The sequence below is a fragment of the Schistocerca piceifrons genome, chromosome 11 (assembly GCF_021461385.2).
Source record: "Schistocerca piceifrons isolate TAMUIC-IGC-003096 chromosome 11, iqSchPice1.1, whole genome shotgun sequence".
Classification (NCBI taxonomy): Eukaryota; Metazoa; Arthropoda; class Insecta; order Orthoptera; family Acrididae; genus Schistocerca; species Schistocerca piceifrons.
In genome coordinates, this window is record NC_060148.1 from 46,170,877 (window position 1) to 46,184,599 (window position 13,723).

General features: G+C 41.7%; 1 protein-coding gene across 7 annotated transcripts in view; it reads right to left on the reverse strand.

Annotated features, from left to right (window-relative positions):
- Positions 1-1,405: 1,405 nt before the first annotated feature.
- LOC124720321 overlaps positions 1,406-13,723 on the reverse strand; it is a 33,624-nt gene continuing 21,306 nt past the window's right edge. For 3 of the 7 annotated variants that reach the window (XM_047245630.1, XM_047245631.1, XM_047245632.1), the window contains exons 3-4: positions 12,632-12,724; positions 1,406-1,611 (exon numbers count right to left, since the gene is read on the reverse strand). In XM_047245630.1, the coding sequence (XP_047101586.1) occupies positions 1,519-1,611; positions 12,632-12,724 (186 nt within the window). In that variant the 3' untranslated portion in view covers positions 1,406-1,518. The remainder of the gene's footprint in view (positions 1,612-12,631; positions 12,725-13,723) is intronic. The other 4 variants (XM_047245629.1, XM_047245628.1, XM_047245627.1 and 1 more) reach the window with 4 other exon arrangements.

Genomic DNA, 13,723 nt, shown 5'->3' on the forward strand with positions numbered 1-13,723 from the left:
CATTGAACAGGATAGATTAGCATGGAGAGTTGCACAAAACCAGTCTCTGGAGTGAAGACGACAACAACAAACAACAGACATTTATTGTGAAGATGATTGGCTCATTGTGAGGAAATCCCCACCCCCATGACTGCAAGTGCCTCCAAGGGAACACTCTTTTCAACTAGAGGTCCCCTTCACAAGTGGGCACACTCGCCTTAGGTGATTGTTCATACCTCACTCAGGTCACACCTCCCAACAGGTCACGCCTCCCAAACATACGACCAACTGGCAATTTGGAAAGTTAGCAGCTCAGGCAATCTCCCCTCCCTGAGCCTGGCTTGTACTTCTGAACCCTACATGTTGAACCGGGGCTGGGAATTACACATTATCAAGTCACCTGTTACGTGTCACACAGATGGGCCGGCATCAGGAGCACACTGGGAAGAAAAATAACAATAGGAGCCTCAAATGCCAAAGTGGAGAAGGATAGGCGAAGGTGAATGATGAACGGAAAAGGGAACGAAAAACAGTGTGAGATTGTCTCTGTGTCAGCTGTGGATAGTGCGGAACATTACCAGAAACACAGCAGACTTGTTCCCCACAGGAGCAGAAAAAGAATACCAAGAGGATAGACATGCAGCACCAAAGGGAAAAGATGCTGTATAGACTGGGGTCCAATCATAGTCAAGCACAAGTGGCAAGTGGGGTCAAGTGGCAAGACCCAGGTGGGTGGGTGGGGGGGGGGGGGGGCTCCTCACTAAGGGAGCCAATCCACACAGCTAAGTCAGTCACCAAGATAAGCTGGACACAGCTCAACCGTTCCTGCTGCTGCCGGAAATGAATTACTCTACACTAAGCTTTTCCATAATTTTTCTTTTTTCGTCATAAAGCAGCCTACTGTAATTCGGAAATTAAAAAGGGTACCAGCAAGGCCGATATGTACCTGCAAACAAAGCAAAATTTAATTATGTAACCAACTTTTTTAAAGACTGCCACTCATATGTAGTAGAGTACAGATACAGATGTATAAACAGAATGAAGATTAATCATGGGTATGTACATGCACCAGATGGCTGCAACACAAACAATATAGGAAAGGCAATTATTTTACATTGAACACTAACAAGAACACCTTGTTACAGATTTTACCAAATGGGTATCTTCATATATGCTGAGTAGCTTAAGAGTCATGAGTAGGCATTGGATGTGGTTAAGTGCCAAGTCTTATGCATTGCAATTGTCTCAGTAAAGTTCTCATAGCAACAGACCCTGCTGCCTTCAAATTCAAACTGGTGATCATCTGACTCACAGTAGTATGTTTATCACCCCACATAGCCCTTTTCTAGGTCCCATTTCTTCACTGAACACTTGAGGTCACCTTTACATTTATTTCTTGGTAATAGTGAGTATCTGCCCTAAATGCGATTCATGTCAAAAACCCCAAATCTTGTGTAATCTCCAACAGATGATGACAGTTCTTCCAATAACTGTAATCTTACATTCAATGTTTGGTCCACTTACTGTGTACTCCCATATTCAATTCTTATTTGTCTGCAGCACATAGCAGATCACAGCCACAGTTGCACTGCATTTTGGAAATACTGTCATCCTCAGTTCAATGTCGGTCGCCTGGAAACGCAGTGCCATATTCTGTACTCATTAATATGCAAGCAACTGTTCAGGCACTGTGTCTACAGCACTAGTACCTTTGAGAAAAGAGAGATCTAGTTATGTCATAGGCTATTCCACAGTACTGCCACGTTTATGCTTTAGAAACTGAATTGTGTGAACATAACGATGAAAACTGTGGTATCCGTAAAAAGCAAAGCATGCAACACCCTAGACATCTGCATGTCAATCACTGCAGAACACAAATGAAGACAGGCACTGTGGCAATGTTCTTTAGACAAGATTGCTCTGGCAGTACCAAATCATACGACAATATACATAAATCCATGCTTTGTGAAAATAATCCACTTGCCACTTCAGTGATATGCCTCATTTTCATAAAAATCTGTTTGATAAGTAGATTTGGAAATTGTGTTGCATTGTTTACGCATGATAATTTGTTCACACAAGTGTAGTGAAAAAAGGAATTTCATTCAGGGAACAAATTTCCTCAGAAGTGGAGGATGTACATCATATTGGGGCTGAAGAAGAATAGTGGTAACCTATCTTAAGCTGTCAGCTATCTTACAGTGAAGCTGTTCACACTGTTGAGCTGTTGTACACCAACTTCATGCATGGTAACCACATGAGATGGAATTACCTACCACCTACTAGAACAGTAAATGCATTAACATCGGTAAGAGTGCTGTAATATCACAATGGGGCTCCACAGCTCGTAGGTTTGATGCTACTTTCATACTTACTTTTATATTTTTGTTGATGACAGCATGTGTTGGCATATATGACTGAAAATAATGGTTAAGAAAGCTGAATTTAAATCTTATACTGGTTAATGGCTGTAAAATTAATATAAAAAAACAAATGATGCATAATGTCCTTAGTAAGTTGTTTCTTAAATTTATTGTAAATTAAATGCACCTGTGGCAAGCTGTCCATCTAACGTTCATGGTGCAATGAAACGTATCTTACTGATTTTCCTTAGAGGAAAAGAGAAGGAAAATTCATTGTGTAGTAGGATCTGAACCACAAACCTCATCTGTTATACTAAATGAGGTGTAATCTTTTAAACAGATTTAAATTTGTCGATACATGTGCAACAAATGCCACCATGACAAATGGTTTCTGGATGGGATACCGAGCACTTTAAATAACAGCAGCCGCAGTCTGTTTTCCTATCCCGTTGGACTGTTTGCTAGCTCTGCTATCCATTTCTCTTCAACATAAGCTGTTAACCTCTAGCGAAGTTGGTACTTTTTTTGCATTGTTCATAAGCTCACAGAATTTCTGCCATACAACACATTTATCACATTTCCCAGGCATTTATACTGTGTACATGTTACTGCTTTTCCTTTGGCATAGATATTCCGATTCCACTCATCTCAGTATTACATACTTCTTGCCGCAACTTGCAAACAGAATATTGGACATTTAATATTTTTGTGTATTCTTTCACCCTTTGCCTCTGCAATGTCATTGCATTCTCATCAACAAAAAAATTTAATTTTGTTAATAACAACATCCCATAGCATTGAGCACAACTTTAACTGGAACATGGCTGTGTCTACTCATAAGAAATAGTTTATTCCTACTACTGCTTGGTATGTGCTTCATATTGCTGACTAATACATTATTTTTCAAGGTGGTAGCTGGAATACAATTGCTACATGACACTGTAATTAGACAGGTATGCCATTCTGCCTGCAAAGGAGCTCATAGGTGTACTGGACACCTTGAGGAGAAGTTGAGGGGCAGAGAGAAAGGGCAAGGATGAGACAGGCAGAGAGAGTAGGTGACAAGATGGAAAAATAGTGGGTGAGGGGGAGACAAAAAGAGTGGCAAAGGGGGAGATGGAATGAACATGGGAGGAGAAGATGGACTAACAGATCGGAATAAATACCTACCCCGGCAATGCCACGAACTCAGCTTGTTACTAATATACTGCTGATCTCTAGAAAACTCACAATCTATGATTATTTCAATTAGCTTTCAACTAGCCGATAACTTTTCTCAATCTACATGCAATATTAGTGATGTAAATGCTTGCAATATTTTCGAGATCATCCCACACCAAATGTAGTCTGGGATCCTCACTGATACAATCACTGTGACAAGATACTCCCAACAGAACTTCAAAAAAATGACAAATATGTTCGAATTAATACAGCTTGTGCAAATCTGTAATACAAAGATATAATTTGCTGATCAGTTTTTCTAACCCACATTCCCATGATTCCACCTTGTGGTACATTTCACTGTGCTCTTTGCAGAGACACTAACAGCTCTCTGCTCCACTGTTACTTCACAGCACAGCACAGCATAGCACATACTGACACTGACCATCGTCTGGTGACCCAAAAGTTTGCCTCACATTGCAGTGTTGTGCTTTTCCTATCCACACAACTTTTATCACTCGTCTTCAGCCTTCACCTGCCTATTGTTGCCCGCATTTATCAAATTAACTTGTTCTCACACTCATAGCCTTAGTGCAAATGAGTTCAGGCATTTGACACCCATTTCTGGGCAATGTATTATTGTTCCAGTAATCTTTGACTTCTCCTCCTCTCCAATCAACAGTAGTGTCTTGCACTGGACCCAAGATAACATCCAAGATTTTCAGCCTGCCAAAATTATTTTGCATTGACTGCCTGTGTGACAACCAAGGACCTGGTTCTAGAAAGCAACAGGGTACTTTAATTGAACACTATTCAGAATTACTTTAGGACTGGCAACTAGAAATGAAATAGTGTGGTGATACATGCAAAGACTTCAGAGCACACATTCAGTCTATCCCAAGGGATATACCTTCACCACACTGCCAATACATTTCCCAAGTGCAGTACAGTTCAGTTTTAGGCAGCTCGCTGTCCTATGGAAGCATTCACTGCACTATGGTATTTTGTTTGCATTCATTTCGTATACTTCTAGTTGCAATGTTACCTGTCATTACTCTTAGCAGTTGTGGACCACTTCAGCAAACGTTATTCAGTGGATATATCAATACATTTCTAGCATTTGTAGACGTAGAGAAAGCTTTTGACAATGTTGACTGGAATACTCTCTTTCAAATTCTGAAGGTGGTACAGGGAGCGAAAGGCTATTTACAATTTTTACAGAAAGCAGATGGCAATTATAAGAGTCGAGGGACATGAAAGAGAAGCAGTGGTTGGGAAGGGAGTGAGACAAAGTTGTAGCCTCTTCCCAATGCTATTCAATCTGTATATTGAGCAAGCAGTAAAGGAAACAAAAGAAAAGTTCAGAGTAGGTATTAAAATCCATGGAGAAGAAATAAAAACTTTGAGGTTCGCTGATGACATTGTAAGCAAATGACCTGTAAGAGCAGTTGAATGAAACGGACAGTGTCTTGAAAGCAGGGTATGAGATGAACATCAACAAAAGCAAAGCAAGGATAATGGAATGTAGTCGAATTAAGTCAGGTGATGCTGAGGGAATTAGATTAGGAAATGAGACAGTTAAAGTAGTAAAGGAGTTTTGCTATTTGGGGAGCAAAATAACTGATGATGGCCGAAGTAGAGAGGATATAAAATGAAACTGGCAATAGCAAGGAAAGAGTTTCTGAAGAAGACAAATTTGTTAACATCCAGTATAGATTTAAGTGTCAGGAAGTCGTTTCTGAAAGTATTTGTATGGAGTGTAGCCATGTATGGAAGTGAAACATGGACGATAAATGGTTTAGACAAGAAGAGAATAGAAGCTTTCGAAATGTGGTGCTACAGAAGAATGCTGAAGATTAGATGGGTAGCTCACATAACTAATGAGGAGGTGTTGAATACGATTGGGGAGAAAAGGAGTCTGTGGCACAGCTTGAACAGAGGAAGGGATAAGGTTGGTAGAGCATGTTATGAGGCATTAAGGGATCACCAATTTAGTACTGGAGGGCAGTGTGGAGGGTAAAAATCGTGAAGGGAGACCAAGAGATGAATACACTAAGCAGATTCAGAAGGATGTAGGCTGCAGTAGATACTGGGAGATGAAGCTTGCACAGGATAGAGTAGCATGGAGAGCTGCATCAAACCAGTCTCACGACTGAAGACCACAACAACAACATATCAATATCACTCTTGTTCAAGGCATTGAGATATAAAATCAGTTGAGAGAAATGGTTTGTGCATAATCTGCCTACATCATCAACACCTTTTGTTGATAGTGCTCCCAAATGTGCAATTGTTGATGAGAAACTTATGCTAAAATACACTCCTGGAAATGGAAAAAAGAACACATTGACACCGGTGTGTCAGACCCACCATACTTGCTCCGGACACTGCGAGAGGGCTGTACAAGCAATGATCACACGCACGGCACAGCGGACACACCAGGAACCGCGGTGTTGGCCGTCGAATGGCGCTAGCTGCGCAGCATTTGTGCACCGCCGCCGTCAGTGTCAGCCAGTTTGCCGTGGCATACGGAGCTCCATCGCAGTCTTTAACACTGGTAGCACGCCGCGACATCGTGGACGTGAACCGTATGTGCAGTTGACGGACATTGAGCGAGGGCGTATAGTGGGCATGCAGGAGGCCGGGTGGACGTACCGCCGAATTGCTCAACACGTGGGGCGTGAGGTCTCCACAGTACATCGATGTTGTCGCCAGTGGTCGGCGGAAGGTGCACGTGCCCGGTCGACCTGGGACCGGACCGCAGCGACGCACAGATGCATGCCAAGACCGTAGGATCCTACGCAGTGTCGTAGGGGACCGCACCGCCACTTCCCAGCAAATTAGGGACACTGTTGCTCCTGGGGTATCGGCGAGGACCATTCGCAACCGTCTCCATGAAGCTGGGCTACGGTCCCGCACACCGTTAGGCCGTCTTCCGCTCACGCCCCAACATCGTGCAGCCCGCCTCCAGTGGTGTCGCGACAGGCGTGAATGGAGGGACGAATGGAGACGTGTCGTCTTCAGTGATGAGAGTCGCTTCTGCCTTGGTGCCAATGATGGTCGTATGCGTGTTTGGCGCTGTGCAGGTGAGCGCCACAATCAGGACTGCATACGACCGAGGCACACAGGGCCAACACCCGGCATCATGGTGTGGGGAGCGATCTCCTACACTGGCCGTACACCACTGGTGATCGTCGAGGGGACACTGAATAGTGCACGGTACATCCAAACCGTCATCAAACCCATCGTTCTACCATTCCTAGACCGGCAAGGGAACTTGCTGTTCCAACAGGACAATGCACGTCCGCATATATCCTGTGCCACCCAACGTGCTCTAGAAGGTGTAAGTCAACTACCCTGGCCAGCAAGATCTCCGGATCTGTCCCCCATTGAGCATGTTTGGGACTGGATGAAGCGTCGTCTCACGCAGTCTGCACGTCCAGCACGAACGCTGGTCCAACTGAGGCGCCAGGTGGAAATGGCATGGCAAGCCGTTCCACAGGACTACATCCAGCATCTCTACGATCGTCTCCATGGGAGAATAGCAGCCTGCATTGCTGCGAAAGGTGGATATACACTGTACTAGTGCCGACATTGTGCATGCTCTGTTGCATGTGTCTATGTGCCTGTGGTTCTGTCAGTGTGATCATGTGATGTATCTGACCCCAGGAATGTGTCAATAAAGTTTCCCCTTCCTGGGACAATAAATTCACGGTGTTCTTATTTCAATTTCCAGGAGTGTAAAAAGAGGAAATTATTGGCTTCAGCATCCGGAAGTGGAAGTAAGTTAAAAATTTGTAAAGATAGAGCGCACAAATCGAATACCTCTCAATAAACCAGTTGGCCACATACAAAAACTTACAGGTTGACAAAAACATACAGGCATAAAATAATTAGGCTGATAACTTCTCACTGGCACTTCAACCCAACAGAATTGATATGGGCCTAAATTGAAGATTATGTTGCAAAACATTGATGAAACAAGTAAAAAAGGTACACTGTCCAGTTGGGGAACTCTATAATAAAGCTGTTACGAAAATTACCACAGAATGTGTGGTGTATTTACCTGCAGAGCAGATTGTATTTTCATTACTAAGAAGGCTTTTATTGGCAACTACAATCAAATGAAGTGCAACTCAGGAATTCAGCAGTTTGACACTAACAAAATCTTAATTTTTTGACTCCTCATTGTTGTAATTAGAAGGTAGTGAATGATGTTATCACTACTCTTCTTACTTTCAAACTGTTAAATTTCCTTACCTCTACCAAAATGGGTGACTTTCTTGTTACATGGATTTGTAGTGTTTGATCATAAAATGTAATGTCATGTTAATAGTAAATCCTGTGCTGTGTTTCTCTCAACAAAACAGATGACTGATACCTTATCACATGACCAGAGCATCACACATAATGTTTAATTTAAATTAATCTTATGTTAGACATCTCTGACAGTTTGGAGCTGTTGAAAATAAGACATATTCTAAGTATTTTGTTAGCACAATTTGGTCATTTAAACTCAGTAACAAAGTTTCCCTATGAGTCAAATTTTCAGGAACATTAGATAATGGATTTTCGAAAACATTCTGCATATAAAACTAAAAATTTATTGCCACAAACAAATCTAAAATGAGAATGTAGTGCAACTCCTCCAGAACCCACTTCCACCTTTGTACACTGATTAGTATGCAAATTAGAGTGTGATCAATGAAATGCCAGATCATACGAACAGTCAAGGAAGAGTGAGGCAACTGCATTTTGCATCTCCATGTGTTCCTGCTCTAGTGTCAATACCAAAGTACTTTTGAGGACAGTATAGGTTACAAGCCTCAGTTTTAATTTTGCTGTAGATTGTGATTTTACACACAAACATTTTCATAATTTCAATGTTATTGATCTACTAATGTTCTAGTGCTTTGAATTCAGCTGTAGCTTGTACTCATGTGTCAACAGTCCTCAACCTGTTTCCTCAGGTAATGCTCTACAGACCAACTTTCATGCATGCTATGGACAACCATTTTAGCTCTGGAATTTACTATGACAGTGCCAAGCACAGATTTTCCCATTCAATGTATCACTGTTAATTTATCAAGTATTATGTTGAACACACTTGAACAATGATGATGTTTTTAAACACCCTCACAGTGCTGTGCAATCATTGTCTCTGAGTACTGTGATCTTTAAGAAATGGGTTCCTTATTCTCTCACAATAAATGTGTGATTACAATCCATAACCCTGCCTATTAATATCCAATTCTTTGTACACCTACATCTACACCAGACTAGTCACCCAATGGTGCATGGAAGAGGGTACAACTGGTACCACTACATCCATTACTTCACTCTTTCCTAATCCATATCAAGATGGTGTTTGGGGAGAACAATTGCCAGGAAGCACCTATATTAGCTCTAATGCCTCCTATTTTGTTGCCACACTCATTTTGCAAGATATATATTGGAATAAATAGTACATTGTCCAAATCTTGCTGTGTACTGAATTACACTACATCCTCCTCAAAAAAGCACTTCTTTATCTACTAGTTTAGAGTTGCAAGTGTGCGATGAGGTTCCACTATTGACTATGTAACCAACATAAAATTTAACTACACTCTATTAAAGTTCGTATTTGATATGTGTAATATTAGCATTTTTCCCCAAGTGAGATGGAAACACATCTGACTAGTTCACTACCTGATGCCTTAAAACTTATCCTATCATCCTGTCCCTTCTTTTAGTCAGCATTTTCTGTACATGTCTTTCCTTAACAGTTCTACTGAGAACTCCATATTCCTTGTAAGTTCACTTAATTTTCAGTGGCATTCTCTAATCCCACATCTGAAATGTTTCAGCTCTCTTCTTTTCATTTTCCAATCACGCCTACCCAGTAAAAATTCCAATATTCAGCACAACTGATCTTAGTCCACAGAGCTGGATACCGTTACAAAGAATAGATCTCTACTAAGTGTTACAAATTTTTGTAAACAGCATTAAATTTGACTGTTTGCTTTCCCGGCAAAGACTGTTGAAGGTTTCTTGGGTCTCCAGCCGGGTGGTAGCATTGATATCTTACAACGTTTTTGACAAAGAAGGAGATGAATGACATCAGGAGCCATGATCAATTTGGCTGGTAAAGAACTGGATGCTGCCACAATCGCAGTCCTCAAGAAAGAACTGAATTTTGCCCCTATCCCCAGAACAAACCCGAAACGAGACTTTATAGTGGTGTGGAAGAAGCAGTAAGGGCTTCCAAAGGAGGAAGCAGAGGAAGTCAGGTGGGAAACTTCCAGAACAATCGACAGATCTCAGTTGCCTACAAATAATGTATCTGCGGAAGAACGAGCAGCTCTCTGGTCCCTTAGAGATGACCGTGATATAACGATCCTACCAGCAGATAAAGGGAACGCTACAGTGCTATTAAGGACTGCTGAGTACCAGTAGAAAATAAACCTGCTGCCACAGCACGAGGCCTATAAGAGGCTGAAGAAGCATCCAACCCCGACGATGAGTAGAAAGATGATAGCTCTGCTGAAGAAATCTGGCTTACCTGAGCCAATGAAGAAGTGGCTGTACCCTAGAGTGCCAGCAATACCACACCTCTATGGACTCCCTACGATCCATAAGGAAGGGGTACCTCTCAACCAATTGCAGACTCCAACTCTCACAGTTAAGGACTTGTGAAATTCCTAGCAACACTGCTCCAACCCCTTATGGGACACTGCAGCCACCATGTCAGAAACTCAGCCAAATTCGTAAAAATACTCAAGGACATGCTACTACAAATCGAGGACCTACTCGTGAGCTTCAACATGACACCGCTTTTCACGAAAGTGTCCTTCAAGACTCCTTGACACTTTTAGCCCAGCACTTTGAACCACAAAGTCAGCCTCTTCGAACAAGCATTAACAACCTACTTTCAGCACCACAGGGAATTCATTGAACAGATTGACAATGTGGCCATGGGCTTCCCACTGGCTCCTGTGAATTCAAACCTCTATATTGAACATTTCGAGGAGGTGGCCCTTCAAAGTGCCAGACAGAAACCAAAGCACTTCTTCCGCTATGTCGACGACACTTTTGTTGTATGCGGACATGGCAAACAGGTGCTAGATGAGTTTCATGAACACCTCAACAGCATCCATTCGAACACCAAATTTATAATGCAAATGGAGGAAAATGGATGCCTCCCCTTCCTTAATATTTTAATTAAGAGGAAGGCAGATGGTCACTCGGCCATGCAGTACATAAGAAGAAGAGACACACTTCATGCAACAAGCTGCCACCATCCAGCACAAAGACAAACAGTACTTAAATGGCTCTGAGCACTATGGGACTTAACTGCTGTGGTCATCAGTCCCCTAGAACTTAGAACTACTTACACCTAACTAACCTAAGGACATCACACACATCCATGCCCGAGGCAGGATTCAAACCTGCGACTGTAGCGGTCATGCGGTTCCATACTGCAGTGCCTAGAACACTCAGCCACTCCAGCCGGCCAAACAGTACTTACCACGCTGGTACACAGGGTGCATGCCATCTGCAACTAAGACAGCCATCCATCCAAGCTGCAACACCTGAGGTAAGTCTTCCTCGAAAATTGCTACAGTGAAACGCAGATCAACAGGGCACTTAAAAGGAAGAAGGAAGCAGCGAGAACCCCAGATTATGATGAAGTAGACGGAGACAAACGACTCGCTTTCCTTCCATACACAGTTACGCTCTCAGCCAAAATTGTACTATTTCTGGGCAAATATAATATCAAAACCATTCTCCAACCACCACCAAAGACAGGGAGCTCCTAGGTACTGCAAAAGACCCGCTGATCCTTAGCACACCAGGAGTATAAAGCATACCACGCAAATGCGTAAAACAATACATTGGGCAAACATAGCACTGTACATCTAAACACTGTGAAGAACGTATCAGATGTGTGCGACTAGGCCACACAGAAAAATCAGCCAAAGCAAAATACAGCATAAATGAAAAACTCACCTTCAACTTCGAAAACACAAAGGTACAGTGCCGAGCATCTGGCTTCTGGGAAATCATTATCAAAGAATCCATAGAAATAAGGATTTACAACAATCTGGTCAACAGAGATGAGGGATCTCAACTTGGAGCAGCATGGAACTCTGCAATAGCGGCAGTCCATCGGGAGCTTACCCATCAACGTCCTCCGCCAGGGACGTAGACAGGATGCTTACACCGAGAACCAAACATGGCTGCCAAGGGCGACTCATCACCATCACCGTGTGCACGCCACTGGTCCACCGCGGCTACCCAAGGTCTAGTGGAGCGGGGTGACCACACATATAAATAACCCTCTCTCAGCCAATCTTGACACTTCGCCAGGAGATGGGTAGTATGACAATTCCTGAAACGTTGCGAGATATCAACACTACCATGCAGCTTAAGACCTGAGAAACCTTCATCAGCATTAAAATTAGTACACTATGGTGATAGTTAATTAAATGAATATGGAATTTCACACACTATCACTGTAACGTGCTAAATTTAATGCTGTTTACAAGAATTCTTGCTATCACAATGTTTTCTCTTTGCAAGCAGTTTGGGATAAGCAATGTTCCATTACACTGTAAATTTATGTCATGCATACTGGATAAACCCATTGTCTTTACACAGAGCAAACATAATTCCAGTAATGCAGTATGTTTTTCATTAAATACTTCACAGAAAAGAAGTAGTATGACAAATACCATACTTATCTGATAACATACTGCTTACAGTTGATTGCTTTACCTCTTACATCTTTTCTATTACAGAACTCTGACAGAGACAAATAAATTGACAGCTGCTGCAAAGAAGTCTTATTAGGTACATTTGTTCCATGAACAAATTTGAGACATTTATTATTTACATGTACAATAAAATTACCATGTGTTACAGTTAATAAACTTATGTTTCCTACAAGTTTCATTCAAATACCATTACACACAACAGAACAATATACCTACAGTCAATTGAAATATTATAAAAATTCTGGAGAAGTGCTAATATCCTCGGTTTTAATGTTTCATCATTTATGGTCACTGGAATTTACTGCACCCAAAGCATTTCATGATATTCATACAGTACTTCATGCACAATGCATGATTGAACTGAAAACTTACATCATGCTCAATGCCATCTAAATCCCGTTTCAGTTCTAGGTCTTGCTTTATACGAAGACTAGGCATTACAATCCTTGGTGGATCTTGAAGAAACTGAAAAAAGAAAGAATGGCACATTCAAAGCTTCTGTTCTTGTGCTTGTGTTACACATCAAGTGGGGCTAAAAAGCTATTTGTCACATGTATTCACTTACTAGCATTAGGCAACAAGAAAATGTGTCACATTAAATTAGATTTACTTTCATTCCAATTGATTCATACTGAGGAGGTCCTACAGGATGTAGGAAATGTCAGAAAAACATGACAAACATTTGAAATCAAAGTTCTGTTTACTTTGGAGGTAGACACATCAGATATCAACCAAACAGAAATTGTTTCATCCTTGCCAAGTAGCTACTATTAGTACTACTACTCTCTCTCTCCCCCCCCCCCCCCCCCCCGTATGAATGTGCCAAGGTGAAGGCTCCAATAAGAACATTTTTTGATTTTATGATGATCTCAGATCCCTATTTTCTGACCTATGTTATTCAGTGGAAGATGATAGGGTACCTCTGCAAAGCCAATGAGGGCACTATGGTCAAGAAGAAACTAAGCAACTAGCAGGTTATATGCAGAATGCATTTTTTTAGGTCATAAAACCACCTGTAAAGACAATAAGCAGGTAAATGCAGCTCTAAGTGTGGGTCACCAAAGTTTGGTACTGAGGAAAATACATGTCTAATGTCACAAAAACTAATGCAAACCTGAAGTAAAAGTAAAGCTTTCAACTATCTGGAGTTAGTTATTAACACCTTAGTGCTCTGTTAGACATTGTCTTACTGGATGTGGTACACCACTGGCTTCCTCCAACTTTTGAACTCACTGACACAGTAAAAAGTTACATGAGGACCTAGAGCTCCACACTGGAATGGAAACTGTCATTTTCCACATAGACAATTTCCATGTGAAAAAATGACAGATGATGCCTGGGATGGAACCCAGAACACTTGAATTTGTAGCCTCACACCCATTCAATAAGCAATCCTCTTACTCTTAGAAAAGTGCATATGCATTCAAGACAAGATCCAGAGTTTCATTAACTAACAGTGGAATT